This window comes from Ammospiza caudacuta, chromosome 1 (assembly GCF_027887145.1).
Source record: "Ammospiza caudacuta isolate bAmmCau1 chromosome 1, bAmmCau1.pri, whole genome shotgun sequence".
In the NCBI taxonomy this organism is placed as follows: domain Eukaryota; kingdom Metazoa; phylum Chordata; class Aves; order Passeriformes; family Passerellidae; genus Ammospiza; species Ammospiza caudacuta.
In genome coordinates this window covers 21,061,269-21,087,767 of record NC_080593.1, presented here as the reverse complement: position 1 = coordinate 21,087,767, position 26,499 = coordinate 21,061,269, and the positions used below count along the sequence as shown (strand labels likewise).

At 37.5% G+C, this 26,499-nt stretch overlaps 1 protein-coding gene across 1 annotated transcript in view; it reads left to right on the top strand.

Moving 5' to 3' along the window:
- The first annotated feature begins 1,216 nt into the window (after nt 1-1,216).
- Nucleotides 1,217-26,499, top strand: part of STAM (signal transducing adaptor molecule) — a 32,945-nt gene continuing 7,662 nt past the window's right edge. The window contains exons 1-10 of the mRNA XM_058805302.1: nt 1,217-1,339; nt 11,637-11,721; nt 18,210-18,285; nt 18,371-18,466; nt 18,996-19,142; nt 19,414-19,504; nt 20,522-20,714; nt 21,039-21,133; nt 22,387-22,475; nt 24,085-24,172. Of these exons, the coding sequence (XP_058661285.1) occupies nt 1,300-1,339; nt 11,637-11,721; nt 18,210-18,285; nt 18,371-18,466; nt 18,996-19,142; nt 19,414-19,504; nt 20,522-20,714; nt 21,039-21,133; nt 22,387-22,475; nt 24,085-24,172 (1,000 nt within the window). The 5' untranslated portion in view covers nt 1,217-1,299. The remainder of the gene's footprint in view (nt 1,340-11,636; nt 11,722-18,209; nt 18,286-18,370; nt 18,467-18,995; nt 19,143-19,413; nt 19,505-20,521; nt 20,715-21,038; nt 21,134-22,386; nt 22,476-24,084; nt 24,173-26,499) is intronic.

The following is a 26,499-nucleotide window of genomic DNA, read 5'->3' as shown; positions in this document are numbered from 1 at the left end:
CCTCTGAGGATATCTAGTCATTGAATTGAGGTAGAATCCAAAGAAAACATGCAATTCCTTACAAGCAGCCAGTTCTACACAGTAGATCAGTGCTGACCTGCATTAGCTGCTGAAAACAGTTTCTGTGGATAGGTAAAGAAACAGAACTAGAGGTCTGGGAAAAAAACCCAGTAAAATAACAAAGTACCCAGTGACTGTAAATCCTTGCGGGAAGAGGCTTGGTGTGCAGTTTTCATTTGATGTGTCAGAAGTCTGCCTAATGCACGCAATCACATTCATTATTGAGCATGGTTAGTGCTATTGATTGATTCTAGTGTTTCTGCCCTCCAAACAGCTTTTTCATTTCTTGTTTGCACGCCTGTGATATGCCCCTATTACTCTGTGTCTGACTCTTTCCCCAAGTGTATACATGAGCCTAGTTTTACTTAATTTGCAGTCTAACTAGTTCAGAGTAATCGAACAGTACTAAAAGGCCTTAAGGTTAATGACTTGGAGTTTTATGTGACAGCAAGAATAGGCAGAACGTGTCTTATCCTATGAGTCATTTTGTTAACGTGCGACACACCCCACTGAAGCCAGCAACAGAGGCTTACAAAAATGGAGCACCAAGATAGGCAAGCAGAGGCCACGGGATATTCCAGGCCCTGTGACCAGCTGATAGCAGCTGCTCTCCATGGGATGTGACCGCAGAGAACGGGTCAGGCTCCCGAGCGATGCTCTGAGAGATGCTGGCATAACCACCAGCCTGCCCTTCGCCGTCAGGCTAACCATGTCACAAACAACACGGCATTACCAATGAAAAGATTCAGTCAGACCAACGTATAGAGAAGCTCCAAAAATCCTCCATAGAAAGCAGATGTGGCTGGATACAAAACCAGCCTCCCGAGCAGGGGGGAGGACAGAGCTACATATAACTAAACAATATAAACCTTCGCCTAGGGCAGCCGTGCCGGACTGGGGTGGTAAGCGGGCCGGGCCCGGGTGTCGCTGCCGGGCCCGGGTGTCACTGCTGGGCCCGGGTGTCGCTGCCGGGCCCGGGTGTCACTACCGGGCCCGTGTGTGGCTGCCAGGCCCGGTGTCACTACTGGGCCCGGGCGTCGCTGCCGGGCCCCGCGGGAGGCGGCGGGCCCAGCCCCGGTTCCCGGCGTGCTGCGCGGGAGGCGGCGCCCGGCCCTGGGAGGAGGTGGCGGCGGTGCTGCCCGGGGCGGGAGGAGGAGCCGCCGCCACCACCACCGAGGGCTGCTCTCTCTCTCTCGCCGCCGCCGCGCCGCCGGAGGGGCGGCCGCCCCCCGCCCCGCCATGCCGCTTTTCGCCACCAACCCCTTCGACCAGGATGTGGGTGAGTGGCTCCCGCGGCCCGGCCTCCCCCGAGGTAACCCCGCGGGCGGCCGGCCGGCCCTCCGAGCCGCTCTGGCTCCATCCCCCGCGGGCGGCCGGCCCGCTGTCCCGGCCCTGCGCTGGGCTCGCTGGCGCCCGGCCGGGCAGCGGGAGCAGCGGCGGCGGGCGCGGTGCGGCGGGAGCGGCCGGGCCGGGCCGGGCTGGGGCCGCGTCCCGGCGGGGGCCGGCCGGGGACGGCGCCGGGGCCCTGTGGCCTTGCGGGCCGCGGGGCTGAGCGCGGGGATGCTCCTGGGGGACGGGCCGGCCTGCTCAGCACGAGAAACGCTGCAGCACAGCAAAACAAGTAGTGCGAAAGGTCCGCGCTGGAGTGTTTTTGAAAGAGTGAACAGTAAAAAGCACCGTCTGCAGTTGCTCCACAGACAGGCATGAGAAAATCATTAAAGCGTTTTGTATTTAGTTCTCTAAAGGGGATTCCTGTGGGAGCTTTCTCTTTTCCTTTAAAGTAAAGCTTGACGTGCTGAGCTCAGGTGTTTTCCCCACCTTGCTTGTTCCAAGGCCAGACTAGATGGAGAGGAAATATCTTGCTTTTACTTGACAAAAATTGTACTTAATGCTCATGTGTCGAAACTGAAGATAAAATAACATATAGATAGTTAATAATTAGTTTTGTGTGTTTTATTTGAGATTGTGTAATATGGTTTGGTTTTGGCCTGCTGCTGACATCTCTTTTGCTTTGAGCCATAAAGGCTTTGTCTAGGGAATCTCGTAATATAAAGGGACCTTTTCTCCTGCGTGGATAAGTACACCCCTTGGTTATTGTCCTACAGAAGTGCAACATTGTATAAGTCTCTTGAAACTCATTTCTTTGATAGTGTTAAACTGGCTTTAACTTTCAACTACAGATACATTGTTTCTAAATGTTTATCAGACTTCTGACGTTTAGGCTCCGATTCAATTCTTCCAGCTCTTCAAAGAAATACCAAGTCAAAACCGTTTGAAAAGTGTGTAACCTTTCAGGAGAAAAGATTAGTGCCCAAACAAAGTACTGAGACATAAAGTCTACATGTATGTTATCAGCAATTCTTAGTTTATTGCATCAAAAATAAGCATAGCTTGGTCTTCTAATTTTGAACTTTTAAGCTGAAGACTGTGCTCCAATTAACGATTTTGTTGGTAGCAAACTTGACTGGCTTATTTTGGAAAGCAGTAAATAATTCTTCTTAGTTGTTCTGCTATCTTCTAGTGTAATTTGGCAGCTGAAAGTGAGGAAGAGATTGTACTGCTTGCCAGTTTTCCATGGACTATTAGAGAATTGTTTGAACTAATAAGATTAAAAAGTGATAGGCTCACGTTCTGGTGGGTGTTCACTTTTTTTCCTCCTATTGCCTCTGGCTGGCAGGGGAGCTCAGACTGCTTGAAGGGGTCTCTGGAGCTCAGCTCACTGGATGTGCTCCTCAGCACTGCCAGTCTCAAGGCAGGGCAGTAGCACCCATCAGTCGCTTCAGTGGCTCACTTGCTCTTTTCCAGGTGCAGAAGATGCCAATCCCCTACCTACTGTGCTTGCCTAATATGATCAACAGTGAAGAATTTTCAAAATTCACTGTTATTCTGTAAACTGTATTAGGAGATAGAAATAACCACTCAGTACCAAATCCTTCTAGGAAAAGCAGAGAATGGGCAATGAGCTGATTTTCATGGGTAGACAGCCTCTTTCTTTTGGCCCCTTTCATGGTGTCCTGAGGGAGACTGAAGGAGCAGCAGGTTGTCCAGTTGGTGACAGCCTACTTTCAGGAGCCTGCTGCCTTTATCCATCACTTAACTGGATTTGTGCCAGGGAGATGGGAATGATGAAGTCTCCCGGAAAGTGTCCCTGGGCTCTTCTTTTCTGGGGTCCTTTGGGAATTTGCTATTATCTGGATGAATTTTTTGGCAGGCTTCATAAGACAGCATCAGCTGTAGAGTAAGCTATCATGTTCTCAGGAAACTTCCAAAAGTTGTCAAGACATAGTGCTATTTTTAATTTGTTTCCTGTGAGTGAAAGTTGAGTGCTCTGCTTTTGTTCTTAACCAGCAAGAAAGTTGTCTTTTTAAATCAGATTCCTGAAGCAGAAAGGCAGTCAGCAGCTAGTCTTAATTTCATATGAATTTGGACATTGGTGTAGTTGATAGTATTGCAATAGCTGTGCATTCTTGTGTACTGAACAGCTGATCAGCACTGTGGAGTAGTTGGAAATTATCTTGGAATGATTTAGGATAATGGATTGCAGGGAACATATCTGGAACTAAATTGTTTTCCATCATTTTGATGAGCATAAGTGTGTCATACATTCAGGACAAATTTTTCAGTTTGTCTGGCCAGCTAGCAACATTTGGCTAATCCTGTTAGTATGCTGCTGCAGTGGAACCTGGTCATCCATAATAGTTTACCATTTGTGCCAACTGGTTTTTTTTTTGGTGTAGCTGGCTAAAGAATGTTGTTTAAGATTGCTATTAAATTAATAATACTAAAGAATACCCAGAAATTTGAGAAGGTTAACCATTGTCATCTTCAAGAGTTCAAATCTCTGGATGAAGCCCAAATACTTTTCATTTTCTGAAGTTTCTTTTTTACCATATTTAAGAATATTTCAGCAGGAAAGGATGCTAATCAGTGGTGACACTCAAGTTTTCACACTTAAGTTGGGGAACCTTTGATGATGTGCCCAAGTAAGAAATGTAATAATGGAATTTAAAAAAAAGAAAAAGAAACGCCAAGAACTGGGCCTGTTGAGAGTATAATTAAGAAACTCTAATCTTCCATTTAAGGAGTTAGAATTGAAAGTGTTCTTATTAGGTTTGTGGGTTTTCTGTTTCTGCTGTATTTTTCAATCTTAATAATAAAATTATTCCCAGTGAGATGTTCCTGAGAAAGGCAGATTCATCTGTAAGTTTGACTCAGGTAAAATAATGGTGACATTTGCTTTAAGAACCAAAAGACTGTCTACTAATCTGTCATGACAGGCTTATTAGTAATCTAGTGGTGCTTAGGCTAGGTTTGATGAAGAACTTACTGCTAAAACAGGTCTCAAGTGTCATTTAGATATTATCTCAAGAATAAAATCTGTAACTCAGGTTCTGGTATAAGGTGTCATAGAAATCACACATGATATTTAGGAGAAGCTGTTAAAAAACATGGTGGATTAGGTTGTTTTTCTTTTTTCCTTACACACAGTAAAGGATGAAGGTATTTGCGCTTGCTCTGGATGTTACTCTGGATGGTTTGAAGCAGCACAGGATTGAGAAGAAATTCAGGCTTGTTATTTACAGTAATAGGAAATTAGGCAGGTGGTTTAGTAAGATAGTAGAACTTGATGTGACTTGTAATCATTTTCCCCATGTTTTATTAACTCTAGCAGTTGTTGATAATTTTATACTATCGACTCTTCAAATATTTAATAATATGCTTGAATTACATATGATCACCTATAGTTTCATGCTTTTAGAATGTAAGAAATGGTTTGACCATGATTCCCATGGTGCAATTTCTTGAAATAAAATCCTCTTGCTATTTAAGCTCATTGTTTTTTAGATTTATGCCCTTGCTTAGTCAACATTTTCAAAGCATCCAATTACATGTCTCTCTGAGCTGAATGTTTTTGTTGGGCCAGGTTTGCCAAAAAAGGGGAAATTGTCATAGATGAGTTTCTTGACCCCAGATCATTATGGAGACTGCAGACTGTGAGTTAACATCTGGCTGCAAAGAAAGATGACTTCCAGAGATTGGTTCAGCTTGTCATGAGACTGACACTTTTTTCCTGAGTTGCCCTACTGTTTTTCTCAGCTTTGTTTTACAAAGGACATTAACTGTGGGCTAACAGAGAGACCGAGTAGAAAATGTGTGGAAAATGAGCTATATCCCCCCCCCTTTTCTAGTAATTTATAAATATTTATGAAAACCAGGAATTTCTTACTTAAAGATACCTTTGGTGATAGGTCCTCAGTGAAAAATGGCAATGCTGACAGGGTAAGACTTAAGTAATTACCCCTTCAGTGCATCAGCCAACAAAAAAAAATCTTTTCCAGTGTCAATTAGCAGGTTGTCAGTTCAGGTGGGCATAGGATGTTCCATAGTGAAAGATTGTACTTTTCTGGTAATTCTCTTTCTTTCCTCCCAGGAAAGAACTGTCACTTAAGTGGTTCTCCTTTCAGCTATGACAGTGTGTATTATAATACCAAAATTTAAAAGAATCAAAGTAGGTCTTCAACATGTAAAATCTGTTCCTCTAACTGATAAAAATAACACTGCATACCTGATGTGGAAAATTAAGTGTCTTGCTGATCTTCCTTCTGAAATGCTTCTTGTTCTGTGCCTTGGCTTGTGGGCTTCTGCAAGTATATCCTGGCACCTTTTCTTCACATGACATGCCTGTGATACACCTTGTTTACAGACTATTCATCCCTCTGATGTATCTGTAATGTGCTCACCTTCCTGTTGTGTTGTAATATTTGTGGGTGAAAGGCAGTGTGAGTTCTGTGGATTTGTTAGGGTTTGTGTGAGAGATCTAAACATCTAAATTATTTTTGCTCAGCTAGTCTTAAAATTTCAGCCTTTTTCAACCAGGTTGGGAGTCCTTTTGTCAACATTCTGCTCAGTTCATTGAGCTGAGGGATGTTCGTTTTTGCTGGGCCACTGTAAGCACGGTGAGATCCTGCACAGTTTTCTGAAGGAATGGGCTGAGGTGGCGTCAGTCACTGCTGCTGGCTTTGCCTTGGATCAGCTGCAGGGCTTTCACCTCCTACAACTGACCCCAGAAGGACTTGGGAGCACTGCACATGTACAGTGAAACTGCAGAAGTTGGTTAATAGCTTTATCAAAGTTAATGGTACATGGAATTCATGTTTCTCTCTATGGTGTCATTGCCTGTTAGGAGTATTTTCAATCTTGGCCAAATGAAATCTGGTTGGACATATTCTTCTTGTGCAATTCTGAGCACGTTAGTGAAATGCAAAGTGGTTAATATTCAAGTGGTGGCTTTTGTAGAATGGCCCAACAAATCTATTTGTTCTTTTTATTTGACTGACAAAAAGAACAAAACTTAAGTGCATTTAACTTCAGGGATGTGGAGCCAAAGTTCTCAGCAAGTGCCTGCAAAAAGAGAAATTTGCAGTTACTTTTAGTCTTTAAGGGCTATTTAAACTATATTGCTTTGAAATTTTAGTGTTTGCAATTTCATAAGGGAGGGGAAATTCTTTATTTAGCCATGTGAAGAAAAGAAAACTTTGAGCAGAAGAGGAGAGAAGGCTTAGGGGAGTGTTGAATTTTTCATTAAATCTGTGTTATTTATTATGATATAAGAGATTTTTGAGGATTTTTTTATCATGCTAGAAAGTGGTTGTAATGTGTTTGTGAGTTGAAGACTTTCTTTAGCTATTCTTTTGAAGACTTTCTGTAGCCATTTGTCTCTTTGTAATTGAACTTACAACTTCAGTATTTCATTTTGATGATGTCCAACTGTGAAAATGATGCTAGATTCATGAATAGAATAATAGCAAATAATAAGTAGGATGGTTGAAAACCTTATATTGGTAGAATTTTCTGGCAGTTTTTACTGCTACTTGTTTTAACTTCTTCAAATAATGTACATTTTAAGTGTTGGGTTTGAAGGTATTTTGATCTAGCTTTGTTATTTCTTGAAATTCTAGTAGTTTTAACATCTTTGAAATGTCATTGCAGAAAAATAGCTCAGTTCTTAGACTGGAGTTTTTCTTTCAAAATAAAGTTCAGTAAAAACTGAAGCTTGGGAAGCTCAAGCCTGCCAAGAACTCCCTCTGAAAATGATGTTAGCAATGGACTGTCACTAAGTTTTCTGCCCTTAGAAATGCATCATGTGGTTCACTGCAGTATCCAAACAGTCATGAGTGTATTTACTCTTGCAAATTTCTGTTAAGGCAGTAAAATGCTATTGTTAAGATGCAGAACTAAGGCAGTGACTAGCACATATTTCCATGGCAAATCTGCAGCAATATTTATATTCCTTTAACCAGCACCTAAAGCATCAATCACTAAATCTGGCAATAGATTTTTTTCAACGTGCACTACCTTTCTTCTGGCTAATAGTATTTGTAAATCTGATGATAAATTTCTTTTAGGACAGGCATGTATTTTAATATGTAATATTTATTTTTATTTCTGAGTAAAGGTTTTTTTTTTTCTTCTGTCCTAAAATAATCAACTGCAATTGTGTTTTGAATGTAATAGAGAACTTCAAATAGAATCAGAATGCAAATAATTTTTGCTTTGCCTATAATTTATAAATAATGCATAAAACTAGAGGAGCAAACAGAATTTTATCAATGCTCCAAGCATTCAGGTTTGTGTAAATGAGAGGCAATTGGGGCCTCAACACACTTAATGAACCTTAGGACACAAGGAGAGGCAGGGTGATTTAGGTATCCCAAAAGAGCCATGCAATAGCCTGTGTACTTTCAACCAATGCATAAGAAATTAAACTCGTATATTTAGATCTTTTTGGCCTGGCTTCTCATTCAATAGGTCTAACTTTGTCTTCTGGATTTTAGGTACAGTATTTCAGGGAGAGTCTATGGCATTTGTAATGAGGAATGATGTTTTCCTTAGAAGCCAGGTGCTATTCAGTGCCATGAAAAAAAGATACAATATATGTTTGGAAGAATTATTTCAGCATGTAGGTGCTTTATTTAAAGGACATTATATGCTACAAATTATTGAGAAGCTAAAGATACAAACACAGCTGAGATTTCCATCAAATCAGGTGCGTTTTTGCTTCAGAATGTTTTATTTGTTCTGTGTGTGATTTATGACAATGTTTGTGTGGTTGGAGCACCAATTCTGACTCAGGAGTTACGAAGCTGCAAATTGTTGGTCACTGAAAGGTGTGTTGGCAGGAAAGTACAATTAATGCTTACCTTGTTCTCTTTTTCCTAGGTGTCTGGTGTAGGTATAATATCTATTTTAGAGACTGAATGTTGGGCAAGTTGGAACTGGTTTGGCCCAGTATGGCTCGTGTTCAGAATGCAGAAGTGTAAGGAGAGAGTCCCAGTGATTCCAAGGTCTGCGCCTTGCAAAGTGGCCAAAAAGTTATAGGAGTTTTTTGTCTCTTTTGTGTTTGTTTTAGGAACTAAACAAATTGTTGAAATAATTTAGAAAGATATTCTTATATTGTGCCTGATCATTGTTGTTTTTGCCAAAGAACCAATAGATCCAATTATTGTTTTCATCTGAAATTCTGGCTCTTATGAATATGTGTGTGTGTCTTATGGAATTACTGGTAAGAGAAGAATATTAAATAACTCCTGAAAAAATAAAAGTGAGCAGTAAAGACAAGTAATGAAAAAAAAAAAAAAACAACAAGGAGAAAACAGTTTAAAAAATTTAAAACTATTATTTTACTAACTACTATTAATAGTAATTAGGATTAATAATAACTATTAGTTACTACAAATTATCCTGATGCATTATATGATTATACAGTCTTGCACTGCTTAAAGTTACTATTGTAGGCCTTGCTTGTGCTCTGAAAACAATGCCTTGAATTTGAGTGGTGCAGCCTCATGGAAGAGAGCTGTGATGTAGTCCTTTTCCCTTTGTGTTTGGCATAGCATTAGTAAGAGGCCTTTTTTGTGGACAGTCAGCTCAGACAGTGTGCTGCTAACATTCTCAGTATGTTCTTAACTTTTAACTTCCCTTGTTTGAGACAGAATTTAAATAGAACTCTAGAGGCAATTTTTTTCTCTTGTCTTACCATTAATTTTATTTTCTGATTGATTTATTGGATGCTTGTTACTACAGAGGACTGAAAGTATACAGTGACACTTGGTTTCAGGCTGAAATTTACTAAGAAACTATCTAGTGTTTGTTGGTGGAGGAAATATCCTAGGGGAAGGCATTACAAGCAAATGACACTTTTTATATAGGACTAACTTTGACTGCCAAGAAAGAACATGGTCATAGCAAAAACCTTGTAATTGTACTCATGGATAGATTTGCAAAATATTCTCACTGAGAATTAAAATAAAGGCTATAATCGGTGTGGTTAATGTGGATCAGGGATTTCATCAATCACTATCTTATTTGGAGTTTTAGCCAAAGTATTTAAATTAGCATAAAACACAGTTTGCTGTTATATTAAAGCATTGAACATGTATTAGTTTACTCCTTGGTTTGTAGAAGACATAACTGATTGCTGTGTCATTTCTCTTTGCTGACATGGTGAGGAAAGAAGAATCGATTGTTGTCAAAAATACAGAAATACGTCTGTTATGTAAAACAACGTAAAAGACCAAGGTTCCAGTTCCATTGGATTGCTCATGTCTCTGCTAAAGGATGTGCCAACTGAAGTGCAGCGTTAGGCAAGAGTGACCAGTGTGGGTTGTGAGCTCCTTGTGCGGGCTCGGAGCCTGGCGGGAGCTGAGGGCTTTGGACAGAACTGTGCAGGCACTCTTTGACTGGAGCTGGTCCAACTCCAGTAGAGCAGGCAATGAACAGAAGCAGTGGAGTCCTGGAAGTAAACTGCCTCCATGTGGTCTGCTTTGTGTGTCTCTGGACTGTGCTTATCAGCTGCTTTCAGTCTGAGGAACACAGTGTAGGAAACTCTGGCTCTGTGTTTCAAAAAAGCAGTTCTGGTGCTGCAGAGTTGAGGCTGTCTTTGGAGCAGAACAGCTGCTGTGTGCATAGACTGCAATTTCAGAAGGCTGCATTGGTCTGTGATGCTTCATGCCAGGCATTGAGTTCAAGTGTCTTACCTGAAAATCACAAATCTCTATGACTGTTAGTCATAAGCATGAATTGGAACAAGAACAGACTGAAAGGAAAATGAAGTGATTGGTTGATCAGCTGGTATATCTTAGTGCTAGATGTTAGCATGATGTCTACCCATCATTTTTGATATTTCTGTTGCTTATGAATGCTTTTTCTAATGAAACAAGTTTTCTGATAGGGTTTACAGAGAAGAGGTAAAGTCCCTCTACTTTATCTGAGAGAACATTCAGAATAGTAATTAACTTCCATTTAGGATTTCCCTATACTGTTTTGCTCTTTACTTGCATCAGGCCATAGAGCTGATGTGTTATCATTTCAGTTGAATATATGTCAGTGTTGAATTTTTCCTCAGAAATACTTTGGGAGCACATAACTGTAGAGCAGGACATAGAAACATTCATAAGAAAAGTCATCAACTTCAATATGAATAATCATTGTAATTTTTGGAGATTAGGTGTTTTCTTTGTCTTGCAATTTTGCCAGTGCTAATGTAGATAATGAATCTTTCCTGCCAGAGAAGTTTTTTATAGGAAATCTTTGGTTCTTTTCATAAAACTATGTTGCCCAAGACATTCCCTGAAGGATGGTATTTACTGCTGAGGCTTGTGTTTTGAAGATGAAGCTGTAAATATTAGATGAAGAGCAGTGATGGGAAACAAAGTTTCTGTATTATTCTATGCCCATTCTCCTACTTTTTGGTTAGTAATTAAAAATGCAGGTGCATTCATTTATTCTCTCCAGTCCTGAGCTGATGTATCAGTGTTTAGATAATCTTCTATTGAGCTGCAGTGTAAGGCTCAGTTATCCTTACTGTAACTAAGCTTTTGTGGGGGACAAATAGGGAGGGAGTCTATTTTTTTCTTCTGACATTGAATCTATTTCTTCTCTACATCCTCTCTCTATTTCTTTAGTGTTTACCAGAGACCCTTGTCCTATAAAAAAAATTTGGAAGGAAGAGTCACAGTGGCTTCTTTGAAATTAACTTTGGTTTAGCAGTCTTTGTAGCTGAAAAGAAACAGTGAAATATATCATCCAAAGCAGAAGTAAGAATGGGAATATAGAAGTTTAGTGATTATGATGACTTTTTAAATCCTTCTTGTTGAGATGTAATACAAGGAAATGCAAGACACAGCACTTTGGTGTCTGAGAAGGTGATAAATTCAGTTGTATCTGACTCTGTAAAGAGTGAACCAATGCTTTGGATATTCATATCTAATAAACTTTATAGTTCAAATGGAAAAAAAAATCTGTTGATAGCTATACTGCTTGTGTCATGTTTTGTGTGCATTTTTATGATGTGGTAAAACAACCCCAAAATATATTTGCTTATTAATTAAAATTAATGGTCACAAGTGAACATTAGAAAATCAAAAAGTATTAAATATGACACTGCTAATATATGAGTTTTAGTAAGTATAGGGATTTTTTCATGCATTTAGAAATATACAAAGAGGTAATATATCAACATCTTTGTTAACAATTAAATATTTTTTTAAATTTGTATTTTGATTTTTATTTATCAGAGAAAGCAACCAGTGAGATGAACACTGCAGAGGACTGGGGCCTCATCTTAGACATCTGTGATAAAGTTGGACAGTCACGCACAGGGTAAGTAACTTCAGGAATTTCCTCCCCAAATGTTTTTAATTCTGTTACTTCAGTCTCATACCCAGGTGAGAGAAGTGAATTTTTTGTTATCTTTTACAAATTTCTACAAAAGCTGAATTTAGCTTAAATTGATTACAAGTAAAAGGAAAATGTATGGGGTTTCTGCTGAAATATTTTGCAATCCTTACCTTGGAGATACTGGCTGATGCGTTAAAATTAGGACTTGTGTACAGCAGCTTTTCACCAGTGTAGCAGATAAAATAAATTGATATGTTTTAGCAGTGTCACTGTAAACCCAGGAAGCTTCATGAGGCATTTTTCTTACGGAATCATAATCTAAGTTGGAAGTGACCTCCAGAGGACATCTAGTCCAACCCCCCCAGCTTCAAACAGGTCTAATTAGATCAGGTTGCTCAGGACTGTGTCGAGTCTTGAATGCTTCCAAGGTCAAAGGTTCTGCAACTTCTCTGGGCAACATGTTTCAGTATTTAACTAGTTCTACTTACTAAGTAAGGAAATAAAAAATTCTGCAATCTGTTTGCAATTTTTTCTGTTCTGACTTGTCTGTTGCATCTTGTCCTGTGACTGTGCAGCTCTAAGAATCTGGCTGCATCTTCTGTGTATACTCTGATTAATTGCTTGTTGAAAGCAGTAAGCCCCACTTTTTGGCTTCTCTTCTCAAAGCTGAAAGCACCTCTCTCATCTTTTCCTTGTATGTGACTGTCCCTGACTGTCCTGGCAGCTATCTATTGGACTTAGGGCAGTGTGTAAATACCCTTCTTGCTCTGGGGAGCACCAAAGTGGACAAAATGCTCCAGATGCAATCTTACAAGTGCAGAATGGAGGGAAAGGGTCACCTTCCTGACCTTATTGGTTGTGCTGACCTGTAGTTCAAGCCAGGATGTGGTTGGTTGTCTTAGCTGCCAGGCTGCACTGCTGACACCTCTCACCCAATAGGACCTGCAGATAATTTCCTGCTTTTCATGTGGTCAGCTCCTGGCTTCATTAAAATGCAATAGCTTATCCTTGTTCTTACTGAACTTCCAGTGTGCCCATTTCTCCAGCCTGTCCAGGTTCCTCTGAGCATTAGCCATGGCGTCAGCGTACTGATATGTTCCCCTTCAGCTTGCTCTGGTCAGTAAGTTACAGAGAGCACTGTTGATCCCAGCAGAAATCCCTGAAGGATACTGCCTGCTAGCTGGAATTTGCACTACAGGTGACAGCTCTTTGAGCTTAGGAGACCAGTTTTCCACTCACCTTTACCCAGCCCGTATTTCACTTGCTATGTGATAAGGACACTACAAAGACTTCAGCTGCATGTCAAATATTTGCTGCAATCAAGGTATAAAGCATCTGCTGCCCTCCATTGTTCTCACCATCAGACCACCAGTGTCTTTGTCACAGAAAACAACAAGACTTTGTGTTTCTTCTCCTTGTTTTCAGAAGCTATTCTCTGTCAGCAGGGCTTTGGAAAACGTACATTTTAGAGATGTGATACTAAATTAAACACATCTTAATATGGGCTGCTAAAGTCATGTTTGATTATTTACTGAGCTCTATCATAGAATTTATGCATGAACTTACTTTTTGGACAAGAAAAGATAAAGTATGAAGTATAAAAGTATAATAACTAGCAACTAAAAATACAGTTTAAAGACATAATTTCAGAGTATTTATAGTGCTTTCAGTCAGTGTAGTATTAGGACTTGGAAATGTTTTAAATACACCTTTTTGAAGCATTTCTTGTAAAAATTTAGGAATGGAACAATCTAAAGAAGAAAGTTTTGCCACTGATGCTGTGGAAGGCTTCTCTGAGAATGACTTGGATTGCCTTGTAGAACTGCTAGAAACAGTATGAGATGCCAGACAGCAAAGTCCCACCTGGGACTTTTGTTCCTAAGGACAGGTTTGCAAATAATCTTATTCCTTGGGATAAGAGATGGTCTCTGGAGGAGTACACAAAAATAGCACAGCATATTGAGGTTTCTGTGCTGTTGTGTATAACTGTAGTGAAGATAGCAGCTGGCAAGTTGTTAATAATGTTTCGTATTAGTCTTTATATGTAAAACTGCTTTTCTATTCCTTGAGCAGGTTGATGCCAAGCTTGTAACAGTAACTATATTATTGAATGTTTCAGTATTCTATTTACTCACTGAAAGCCTTTCCACAGATGAAATTTAGTCTCACAGCAACATAGCCTGAACAGTGCTGAAATGTATGTAGCTGCAACAGACAGCAGTACACATAAAGCTAGAGATCTTCAGGTAATTTGCAGATAAATTTCTGTTAGGATTTCTGAAGTTTGTTTGTGTTTTGGTCTTTTTGTTTTGTGTATTTGTATTTTAATCTTTTTCCTAATAAAATTGTTTTATAAAAGAAAAGTGGGACTTAAACCTTTGTAGTATTTATCCTGCTTGTAATAGGCTGCCAACTGACTTGTTGCTTAAATTCAGATTCTGTTAAAACTTGCTGAGAGTGGGTTTTCTTTGTTTTTATGGATTATGTTGTGCAGTAGCAAGGTAAAGCAAGACAATGTTTCCCATTAAGAAGCTTAAATGAGATATGCTTAGCTGTTTGAAATTCTCCTGCAGTTTAGGGTCCTCTGACAAGGATGCAAGTCTTCTTAACTGGGATTGGCTTCAATTTTTTAACCAATTCTGCTCCAGTACAAGCTGTTTGTTACTGTTCTTGGAAGAAGTTTAGATTACAAAAATCTCTCCTTTGTGGATTTTGTTTGTACTAGTCTACAAGCTCCCTTGCATCCTACAGCATTCTAGATGTGGATTGCCTTACACCTGAAGCCACAGGAGCCTAGAAAAACACTTATTCATTAAGTAGCACTTCTGGTATAGCACATTGTCTGCAAACTTGTTGGTATCCAGATTAATTGTTGGAAACCTGTTATGCTACAAAGGTATTGCATTTTCTCATAAGATAAATTAGTTACAGTTCCATAGCATAATTGCTACTGTTATTTTTTATGTTGTAATACTCTCGGTACCGAGAATTGCAAATTGCTGAAAATGTTGTCTTGCTTCCTTTAATCCAAACAACTAAAATAGATTTTTAGCAAGTTAGAATTCCATTGAATCCCTCTCTTTGTGAATTTTAAAATCAGAGATGCTATTAGAATTTTTATAGAAAACACAGGAAAGACAGAAAATATGTCAATATTTTAAACAATATGAGTTGTTTACAATAGCCTATATGAAATACTACTCCAGGTAGTACAGAATTAACATTTTCTGCATGCTTCACATATCAGGTTCTTAGATAATCTAAAATTTGTCTAATATTGAGACAACACTTTTTTTTAATCTCTGAATTTCCATTAGGAGCTCATACAGCTCAGCAGTTGCACATCACATTGTTTGCATCCTGTTTTTTGCCAATATTAGCTCAATGAGCAAGTTGCCTTTTCAGCATAGAAACATGATTAAAACAAAGATTTTACTGTTAGAGACAATCCTTTCTGCCTCCTGGTTTTCTACAGCATTCTTTAAAACTTGTTTATTTTAAATTTTTTTAAAATTTTAATCACATGGAGTGATTGTTGAGGCTGTACTTTGCAGGGCCCTTTGGGGGTCCCTTCCAACTCAGGATGTTTTATGATTATATATTTGACTGGCATTTTAAATCTGACTACAGGAAAGGTATAGATTTTTGCATAGTGTTGCTTTTCTAAAATGAAAATGTTTACAAAACTGAATCTATAGTTTTTTCATCTTAGAATAAAATAACATAAAAAAATTTGGATGGTTCTTTAAACAGAATAAAAGGAAAAATTAATGGACAGGAATTGTATATTTTAGCAAAGATGCCCCCCCTTATTCAGTAAATTTCAGTGCTAGCCAGTTCCTTATTCCAATCAGGTTTGCATTTGGCTTTGAGACACTTGTACTGTTTATTTCATTAGACATATCAGTCTACAGTGAAACTTTCACAACTTCAGTTTTTTTCAAGAAAGGTTACTTTTAAAAAAAAAGAAAAGATGGCTGAAAAAAAGTAGTCAGTGGCTGTGAGGCTGCAGCAAGTGTTGAGAAAATAGAAAAGTTCATTGCAGTGCTCTCTGTTGGGGGTGGGTATTGGTAAATTGTCATTGAGGAATGGTTTGTCCATATTGCTGCTTGCCTAACTTTATCTTGATTCCTTAAGGATTAATCACTGCCTCAGCAACTCAGTGTTCTGGTTAGCTGTTTCTTCTTTGGTTGTTTTTGTGCTTGTTCATGCAAGAGAGAGCAGCAAACTTGCTTACTTGGTAGTTTTCCAATGTGTCTTCCATTTTCCCCCCTCACATTACACAATCTCAGTAGCATTTGCATTGTAATTGCAATGTATGTCTCACAGGCTGACCAGGAAGCTTAATGACCAGCCTGTTTCTAAAGGAGCTAGGAGGAAAGCTGAGTCCCACAGAGTTACCTTAGACTGTAAATGAACAATAAATTCCTGAACATGTCTGAAATGTTTTGTGCAGAGTAGTATTTTATATTGCAAATGCTGCTAATTGTGTCCTCGTTAAATAAAATATAATCAGATTTTTTTTCTACTTTCTAAAACTAAACCTGAAATTCATTATTTTCTATATGAATTGGTTTATGATACCATATGATGCCACATATGATACATAACTTCTATTATATCTTGCCATATTTTCACCCTACTTATTTGTTATTACTACTTATGGTGGTGCCTCTGAAATTATCATCATTGGAGTGGAGCTCTGGCCAAATATTTGTATAGTACAATTTGGAGAGATGCCTAATAAGTAGACAGAATTCTACACTCATAGAATGCATGCTTCCCTCTGGTTTCTGCATAGTGCTTCTCATAATTTATGCACTAAATTGTATGATGAATTAATTAGAAGTAAAAATAAGAATTGCAGGCCTGTCTAGAATAGGTCTTCTTACTCTGTGTGACTAAAGATTGGTACACCTGGGTTATTTTCCTATCTACATGTAATCAAAATTTTTCTTATTTTAAACATTTGAGTATTTAAAAACATTTAACACTCAAGCATTGATAATTTCTTTTAAATATATAAACAAATAGATTGTACTTGAGACATGTGGATTATCAATTGTCTTTGAGGCTTTCTTATTACTTTTAATAAGACTTTGGATTCCTTTGTAAAAAACATCATAGGCTAATGATACTGTTCCTGAACTGCTAAGCTCTTGATCTTGCACCCTGCCTTTAAAAATACTGGCTTCACAATGGCCAAGCACCTTTTTTGAGCTAGCAATCATATCAAATTGTTAATCCTACTCATAAACTAATGGTTACAGAAAGCAGTTATTTCTAACAATTTTAGCTTGTATTCTTTCTCAACTAAAGTGAACGTATGAGAAGTCTTGGAAAATTAATAGATAAAAGGTAGTACTTGCCTTAAAGCCTTCATCTGTAATAATTGGTATATGAAGGTATACACTGAATGATATGTACTTGTGCTGTGTGATAGCACTTTCTATAATTAGTGCCACTAAATATGAGGTGGACATTTCTGTAAAATGTAGACACTGCCAAATATAGTATAGACAGGCAGTGGTGTAACTTATACCTGAGTTTCATGTTAGTTTTTGGATATCAGTTCAACAGAAAAATACTTTTGCTTCCAAAGACAACCATGCTATAAATGTGTAAACTCCATAAGTGTGTAAAATCTCTTAGTGTAAATTTACCTTCTCTTTTCCTCCTTCTCTACTTACCCTCTTCCAGGGTTATCTTTCCAGGGCTATTTAACACATAATGATTGTATGCCCTTGAAAAATTCCTACCTCAGCCTGGCTCAGCTTTCCACTACTTTATAGATGGAACAAAGTATCAGAAAGTCAAATACATTTTAATATGCTAAACTTTCTGAAGTCTTCTTTCAAATTCTTTGTTGAAGTTGCTTTTCATGTTATTTCTATCTACCACAACATAAGATTTGAATTCTGTATTTAATTTCTTTGAAACTTTGATGTAGATGGTCTAAGAGGTTTTTTTTGAGAAGTTATTTGTTCATTACATAGCTTCTTTATAAATGTTTTTCTGTAGATTAAAAGAGACTCTGAGGAATGTGGTGGTAATTCAAAATAAAAGGGTGTTGGTAAACCGGTATGTAAGGAAATGTTCTTACATACGTATGTGAAATATAGAGGAGTAGGTGCATGGACTGCAGAGAATTCCAGTTCTCTAATTGTAAGGGATTTTATGCATTTCTGGAGTATTTACAGTAATTCGCTCTAAGTATAAGAAGTAATAGAAATTACTGAGAGGTTTAGATAATTAAGAGAGATACAAATCCTACAGATAGAAACGGCTAGAACAGTTTATGCTGTTTAATTTATTTTTAAATGTTCTTGTTTTAAATTATAAGCTACTAAATAATTTACTCACGGTGTTCAGGAGCTCTTGCTATCTGTTAACATTGTCAGCATGGTCACGTGTGCAGAAGGAAATGTTCATTCCATTCCATATTTTTAAAGCTGGATTGTGTTTTTCAGACCTAAGGACTGCCTCCGCTCTGTAATGAAGAGAGTGAACCATAAAGATCCGCACGTCGCTATGCAAGCATTAACAGTAGGTTCTTCTTAATGTAGTTAATTTTCTTCCTGAAAAGTTATATTGCAAAAAAATATCTAAGTTTTAATCTTTCTTTCATTAGCTTCTAGGAGCATGTGTATCAAACTGTGGCAAAATCTTTCATTTAGAAGTCTGTTCAAGAGATTTTGCCAGTGAAGTAAGCAATGTGTTGAATAAGGTAATGTATTGCATTGACTTTTATGTTTCACCTGTAAGGGAAATTAAATAGAGAATTGGGGCAATCTGAAAGTGGAATGGAATCTACTTTTAGAGGACTGGAAACAGGGGGGAGGGGAAGGAGAGAAGATTGTTGTAAAGACTGTGGCTCTCAGAACTTCCTGAATGCCACTTCATACTAGTTAACATAGGTATTCTGTCTGGGGGAGTTGTGGTGTGTGAATTTGTAAATAAGCTACTATATTTTCACTTTAAATAACATCAGTAAAACATTAAACACCAATATGATGAAATGGAGATAAAACAGAAGGTTCTATGTAATCCTATTTTACTTTATTTTGGGCCTGGCACATACTGTACTGGCACAAACACAATGCTGATGTATTATTCTCCCTTTCTAATAAAGACTGAGTGCTAAACTTGACTGCAAAGTAAGGTATCTATATGTTTTATATTGACAGTAACATGCAATTACTTGAAATTTAGATCAGATTCTTACATCATTTAACTAGTTTCTACTGTCCATGCAGGGTCATCCAAAAGTTTGTGAAAAGCTGAAAGCCCTTATGGTGGAATGGACTGATGAATTCAAGAATGACCCACAGCTTAGTTTAATATCTGCTATGATTAAAAATCTTAAGGAGCAAGGAGTTACTTTCCCAGCTATTGGTTCACAGGTATATTAGATTTTTGTGGTTGTTGTCAAAGTGTTTCACAAATTCTTTTTATCCTTAACTCTGTATTTTACAGTTTGTAGTCTTGAATTCTAGAATGTTTGGCAAATAAAATGAAAGCTACCTTGTCTTAATAAAGCTTTTCTTTGAGGAGTGAAATGCTCTAAATTATTTTAGATTTTTATGTAGCAGATGAATACAAAGCAAAATGGTGAACTTAATGCACTGTCAGTTTTTTCTTGGATTAATTTTTACATCTTTTACTTTTGGCTAGGCTGCTGAACAGGCAAAAGCAAGTCCAGCTCTAGTTGCCAAAGATCCTGGTACTGTAGCCACCAAAAAGGAAGAGGAGGATTTAGCTAAAGGTGAGTACATTTATTTGCTGACATGATGCATATTGATTTATTTGTTATTTAAATGAATTTGTTATTTATTTGTTATTTAAATGAACAGTAGTCAATCTGTATGCGTTACTAATGGTTTCCTCAGTAGTCAACCCACCAAAAGTCTACTTTTAAAGAGATCTGTGTCTCAAAAGTCTATCTGCATGAGTTTCATAATGTTTGTGTCCACACTGCCCCTTCTTAAATATGATCAATTTTTTCCTGCAAACTTGAACTGAGTTTAATGTGAGTGAAACTTTTCTGCTCAGTCAAGTTCAATTGAAAATGACCCAGAAATGTGAAATAATTCAAGGAATGATAGGGAAGAATATAAAGGAAGGGGCAAATTTTTGCTTGTTTAAGCAAAAGTCATGTTGTTAATTATGAGTTAAGGAGGGACTTTACAGTGAAGGTCACCAAGCACTAGCACAATTTCCCAAGGATGTGATGGTGCCTTTATTCTTGGAGATATTAAAAAGTTGTCGTTGGCAGTCAGCTGTAGTGACCCTGCACGAACAGGGGATTGGACCAGATGACTTCCATAGGTGCCTTCCAACCTCAGCCAATCTGTGTAAGTCTGATTCTGTGAATCCAGGCTACGGGCTTCTGTCTAACAGAGAACCAGTGTGCACTGGAACAGATGTATCTTTTTAATGTTTCAGGCAATCTGGAAAAGTTCAACATGGTGTAAGATGTAAAATAAGAATGTAAATATTTTACATCGGTTCAAGGTTGTAACAATAATATCATACTTTGTGGAGTTATTGTATTTGTTCTCAAATGCTATTTATTCATCCTGTCCATTTTGGAAGCCTCAGTAAATCCACAGGCAGAATTCTGCTCTCTTTGTTATTTACCATTAATTCTAAGAGAAAGACACAAAGTCATTAAAATGCAACAGGAATAGAATTAGACTAAAAGTTTTCACAGAATTAAATTTTCATATCCATCAACCCATTTCTATAGGGAATTTTCATTTGAGTAACTCTTCTTTTGTAGCTATTGAGCTGTCACTAAAAGAACAAAGGCAACAGCAGACAGCACTTTCCAGTTTGTATCCAAGCACCTCAAGCCTTTTAACAAACCACAAACATGAGGGCCGAAAGGTTCGTGCAATCTACGATTTTGAGGCTGCTGAAGATAATGAATTAACTTTTAAAGCTGGAGAACTTATAACTATACTTGATGACAGGTAAGTAATATAGAAAGCCTACTAGAATTATGTTAAACTGTAAAAATTAATTAGAAGTAATTATATCTTATATGTAGAAGCATACCTTGAAATACAATGAATGGAAATTATTTTTGTATTAATACTTTATTTTGTTATCTTCTCAATTTTTTACAAATAAATGTATTTGCATAAAATTTCCTGTGTAAAGATTTCTGCATATATGCAAGTTATATTCATGTGCTAGTAATATAAAAACCTTTACTGTGCAATTCCTAGGAAAGTTCCATATGAATATGGGATTTCTGATGTATGATGGCTTTACTTTTTTTTTTTGATCTTTAGTGATCCAAATTGGTGGAAAGGAGAAACTCATCAGGGTATAGGATTGTTTCCATCTAATTTTGTAACAGCTGATCTTTCTGCTGAGCCTGAAATGAGTAAGTAACATTACATTTTATATATATATATATATATATATATATATATATATATATATATATATATATATATATATATATATATGATATATGATATATATGTTTAAGTCTGCCATGGCTTATGGGTGATTTCCTTCCCCTTATGGCAGAGTTCAGTTGCAAGTGAATGTGGTCATTGAAGTAAAACTGAGGAGCCCTTGCTATGCTATCACAAACAACAGTCAGACCAAGGCTGCCCAAACTGTCTCCTGCTGAAAAATGCTGCTGTCTGCTGCTGCTTTGTCAGCAGCTTCTTTGAGACTCATGAAATCACTCCATTGACACCTAAACAAATGTGAGCAACAGCACCTTTTTTTCCAAATGGCCTTTTTGTGCAGTTGCAATGGTGCATATCTAATTGAGATGTACCTGAAGGCCCCATGGCAGATAGGACTTGGAGACAGATTACCAGTGTTCAAATAGTTCAAGAAACCTACCTACTGTAGGTATGTACCTGTGCATAGTGGACAGAGGGATTTTCTCCATGCAGCTTATTTATATCCATCCAATCTACTTTAAATATTTAATAAAAATAATAAATATGAGATAAGACTTCAAGATTATAGAATTGGTTTCTGTAAATCTCATGGGTTTACAAGATTAATCTTCTGTGCTCGCAATTTGAGGGTGCTAGAAGGATGAGCAAGTCAGCAGAATTACATGCTGTACCAGTCATTTGTGCTATGCTAAGACTATCTAATAAGAGTAATATTTAGCTTTTTTGCTAAATATAGAGCTTTTTTGTGCTAGTCTCCACTACAGAGGAGTGAGATGCTTTGCATATAGGATTTGGTGAAGAAGGAGTAGAGAATCTTGAGACCTTTCAGTTGTGGACTTGGCTTTGGAGAAAAGAAGGCTCAGTTTGTCATAGATGATTTTATCAGTTTAATCTTAAACTTGACTTGGTAGCCCTGTTGTTTCCAGTCAATCTTTGAGTCTTTTATCCTGATGACCTTTTAATATGTTATGTATAGGGAGACTATGATAAAGCCATTTACTTGCTAAAACACATTTCTGCTGAGCTTGTGTGAACTGATCTATTTTTTTAAATAATGTGATTTACAGATAAGAAAATTATTTAGGTCTGTGGCTTTCAAATGTCAATAGTAGACATTTCAAATGCAAGGAACCTATAACCTATACTAGTTGTATAATATTTATGTCATTGTTTATTTTTTCTTTTGTAAAATTAAGTCTGGCTGTTTATCTTACAGTGAAAGCGGAGAAGAAAACAGTGCAGTTCAGTGATGAAGTTCAAGTAGAGACAATAGAACCTGAGCCAGAACCAGTTTATATTGATGAAGTAAGCATGGCAAAAATCCTGATTGGTATAAAATGCGCTGCTGGGACATTTAAATATGTGATGTTTAACCCTTTCATCTCATACTTCAAAAATATGATAAAAAGAGCATGGAAAGAGAGTTTTCATTAAAGTAATAAATAAAATCTTCAGTATTCCCTTTTGTTTAAGAGTCTTGAAATTTTTAGGAATTTCTGAAAATGAATTTGGAACTGCATTCCATTTAAGGCCCTACTTGAGGGTTGTACATCTGTTTACCTCCAAGCTAGAATCTTAGTGCTGAGTAGTACATCTACTTTCAAATTTTGTTTAAAATACTTCAGGATATCATAGAGATACTCATCTTGACTGCTCATTTAGATTTATTTCCAGTGTAACCACCACTGTCTACCCTCAGACTGAAAGATCTCTTTCTGTCCCTGAAAAGTCTAAAATTCTGTTCCTGTCCCTGAAAAGTCTAAAATTCTGTTCAGATTTAGTAAGATAGTTACAATCTCACCACAGTGATCCTGTAGGGTTTCTAGGAACATTCAGTCCAGGAAATTTCCCCCTCCCCCTTTTTTTTTTTACATCAACCTGGGTTCTGTCATTGTTTTTTTGAAATGAGAAATCAGTTACTGCCTTCCTGAAGTCCTGTTGAAATCCCACCTCAAAAACTCTTCTTCCCAGGAGATACTAGTTTGTAACCTGCTGAAATAGATTATCTGAGGCCTGCCTTGAGCTTTCAGCCTTCCAGCTTTGTTTTTCTATGAGTCCATTGTTGATTTTTCAGTGTCTTCTTTTGTTTTTGAATTGGCCACAGTATAATTTTTAAGGAAGTAGTTAATTTGACTTTTCCCAAACTTTCTATGGTTTAAGGAGGACAAAGCATGGTTTTCCTTTATACAACCTATATAACACAATGTGAAAAAGGCTATTTATTTGATAGTGCTCAGCTAATAAATGATTTAAAAAATTTACATGTTATGTTTTTGGTACTTTAACCAATATAGTTCAGTCCAAGACATATTTTTCAAAGACTTTATGCCTGTTTGTTTTCTAACCTTTGATGTTTTTATTACAAAATGGTTGCACTTAAACTCTTTACTTAAGCTTAACTTATTCTGAAGTAAATCCTGAGATGCCTCCAAGGATCATCTTAAAACAACACTTCGTTACATTGACATGGTAATGACATGGCTCATATACTGAATAGACCTCATGCACTTAAAATTTCTTTTCAGTGAATTTAAAGTACTTTCTCAATGTATTCTGTCAAAACATTCCCACCAATCCCACTAGGTGGTGGTATTGCATATGTAATATCTAGGCTGGAAAAATAGGAACTGCTCAGAAGATAATATATGTTTAAAAGGACTTCTAGGAATAAAGGAGTATTCTGCACATTCCACTTGTTACCACCATTTTTTCTCATTTAGCATTTTCTTATTCAAGCAACTTCATTCCTGTAAAGTAGCATGTATAATTTGCAATTTCTTAAAGTTAGTCTAGTTGATTCTGACGTGCCAAGAGATCAAAATGGCTGTTGTGAACAGCTGCTTTAATTTACTATCCGGAAAGTGCTAATTCCCTTGCTGCCACATTTGCCCTGATAATACAATTTGTGTTGCAGGATAAAATGGACCAACTCTTGCAGATGTTACAAAGTGCTGATCCATCTGATGACCAGCCAGACCTCCCAGAACTGCTTCATCTTGAGGGTAACAAAAAAGAATGAATTTTTTCATTGTTGTTTTCATCACTGGTAATTTTCTGTATCAATGCAGATTGAAACTAAGCTGAAACTACTTCAGTTTCGTGTGCATGTGAGAAGCATGCCTAAGAAAAGTGCCTGAGCCATAATTATCTTCTCACTTCTTGTTTCCCACATCCACGAGACCAAAGTCAAAAATATTAACTTAAAACAAATCTACTTTTCTCTACTGTTTCCTAAATTATTTTCCCTTTTCGAGACACATAAATACTTGGTCATATTCATTCATAATTTTTTCCTTCACAGGGTAGCACACCATGAGTGGCAAAAGTTGTGTCAGGAAGATTCCATGAGAGGAAGCAGAAATACTAGAGAGATTTAGAATAGACTCGTGGGTGTCCCACATGCTTTTCACTTGCATGTGTATTTCTGGAGGAGTTGCATATTAACAAATAACTCATAGAGTGCTACAAATTTTCCTACTCTTTGAGTCATTGTTTAGACTAACTCTTCACAGAGACATTATAGATCATTTTACCTAGGCTGATACATGCACCAAAAATTTTAAAATAGAATTTGGAAAAGGAAGAAAAGAAACTTCCCAATTACGAGACAGAACATAGGCTTAAAGTGACAATTCAGATGACACCAGACTTTGTCATGAAAATGGCAGTTTCTACATCTATCTAGAAGTTAGATAGATTAATTAGGTTTGTAAGCTTTTAGGTATCTCCCATCTTTCCACACTCATCTGGTTCATCATGTCTGTAAATGAATGCTGTTTCAGAAACTCACATCAGCAACATGTCTACACATATTCTAGTTCCACTGAAACTAAAGAGAGGTAAAAAGAAACATGACTGGTTTTATTCTTTCAAGTCCCAAACATAGCTATAGAGGCTGTTGTCTAAGAAGCAGATTGCCTGTATCTGATCCAGGACAGAGGCAGAGAAATTAAAGGTATGCTTGTCAACCTGCCTACAGATATGGCTTACCTTAGGAGTTGCTTCAAAATGCATTGTGAGATCATTAAAGCAATGCTGAATTTTATATTGAACCATGGGACTGCTCCTGGAATCTGAAGGCAGTAGTGTGGTCAGATGATTACTCCCCAGCAACCTGCAGCAGCACGTCAGACTTAGGGCTACATATAGTTCTACAATGCTAATTCAAGATTACTTGCTCTACACTTAAGTAGGCTTTGGTGAACTACTGGTTTTGGCATAGGTTCTGAAAATTTTGCTGTAGATGTGTTTTGAGTTCTTGGTTTCTACCAGTGGTGGCAGATGCTGATTAAAGACATTTGTGACTGGACATGTGGATGGCAGAGGAAAATGAAGTGGTTTTCTATCAAATGTTGATCAGCATCTGCCACCACTGGTAGGAACCAAGGACTCAAAACATATCTATAGCAAAAATTTGACAGAAAAATCACTTGATTTTCTTCTGCCATCCACATGTCCAGTCACAATTGTCTTTGAACTGGAGAGCTCATTCTAATGTGTTCAGGAGCCCAGAGTTTGTAGTTGGCAGCAGAGCAGTCATCATGTTAACAGACATCTAAGCAATCCTTGTGATGCCTTTTGTCACACTTTGTGCTATACATAAAAGCAGACAGAACTTTGACAGCTTTTATATCTTTGCCCGACATTTCTGCCAATGTATTTCTGATCCCAGGTTCAAAGAAGCCGATGGGTACCTTGCATACAACTCCTCTTTCACCTGGAGTTGCCTTCAAGGAACTCAGTAATGATGTCCTTGCACTTGTCATGGCTCAGATGTTTTCAGGACCTTCTGCATGTCTAATATCGTAAATTATCCTTTCAGCTTCTGTGTCTGTTTATTTGACATTTGACAAACTCTGCCTTTCTGCTAATTAGCCATGGTTTGCTTGGCAGGTAGATGAGCCCCATGTCCTTGTGCTGAAAGGAGGCATGGGGTGTGCATTTTTGTTTATTTTAATGCTTTTTAATTCTGATTCTGGTAAGATTTTGTGTTGTTTTTTGCACATCACTGGTTTGAAAGAGCCCCTTCCCCCAGTTAGAATTCTAGTGTGTCTAATGTGCTATTAGTGTCTTTAGATGTGCAGATAATTGAATCATTGCAACCAGTTTTCTCCTTCATTGTTTACATAGTCTTCTTGTAGCAAAATTAGATGAGCACACGATCTAGGTTCCAGTGCCAAATCTTCTTCCTTTAAAAAGACATTTCAATTCATGTGGACCTTTTATGCAAAATAGTTTCAGTTTTATACTTCCTGGATGTTAAATGTGTTTTGTTTAATTTTATTTTTATTTTAAAAATATAATTTTAAAATTGTACCAGTACTGAAAA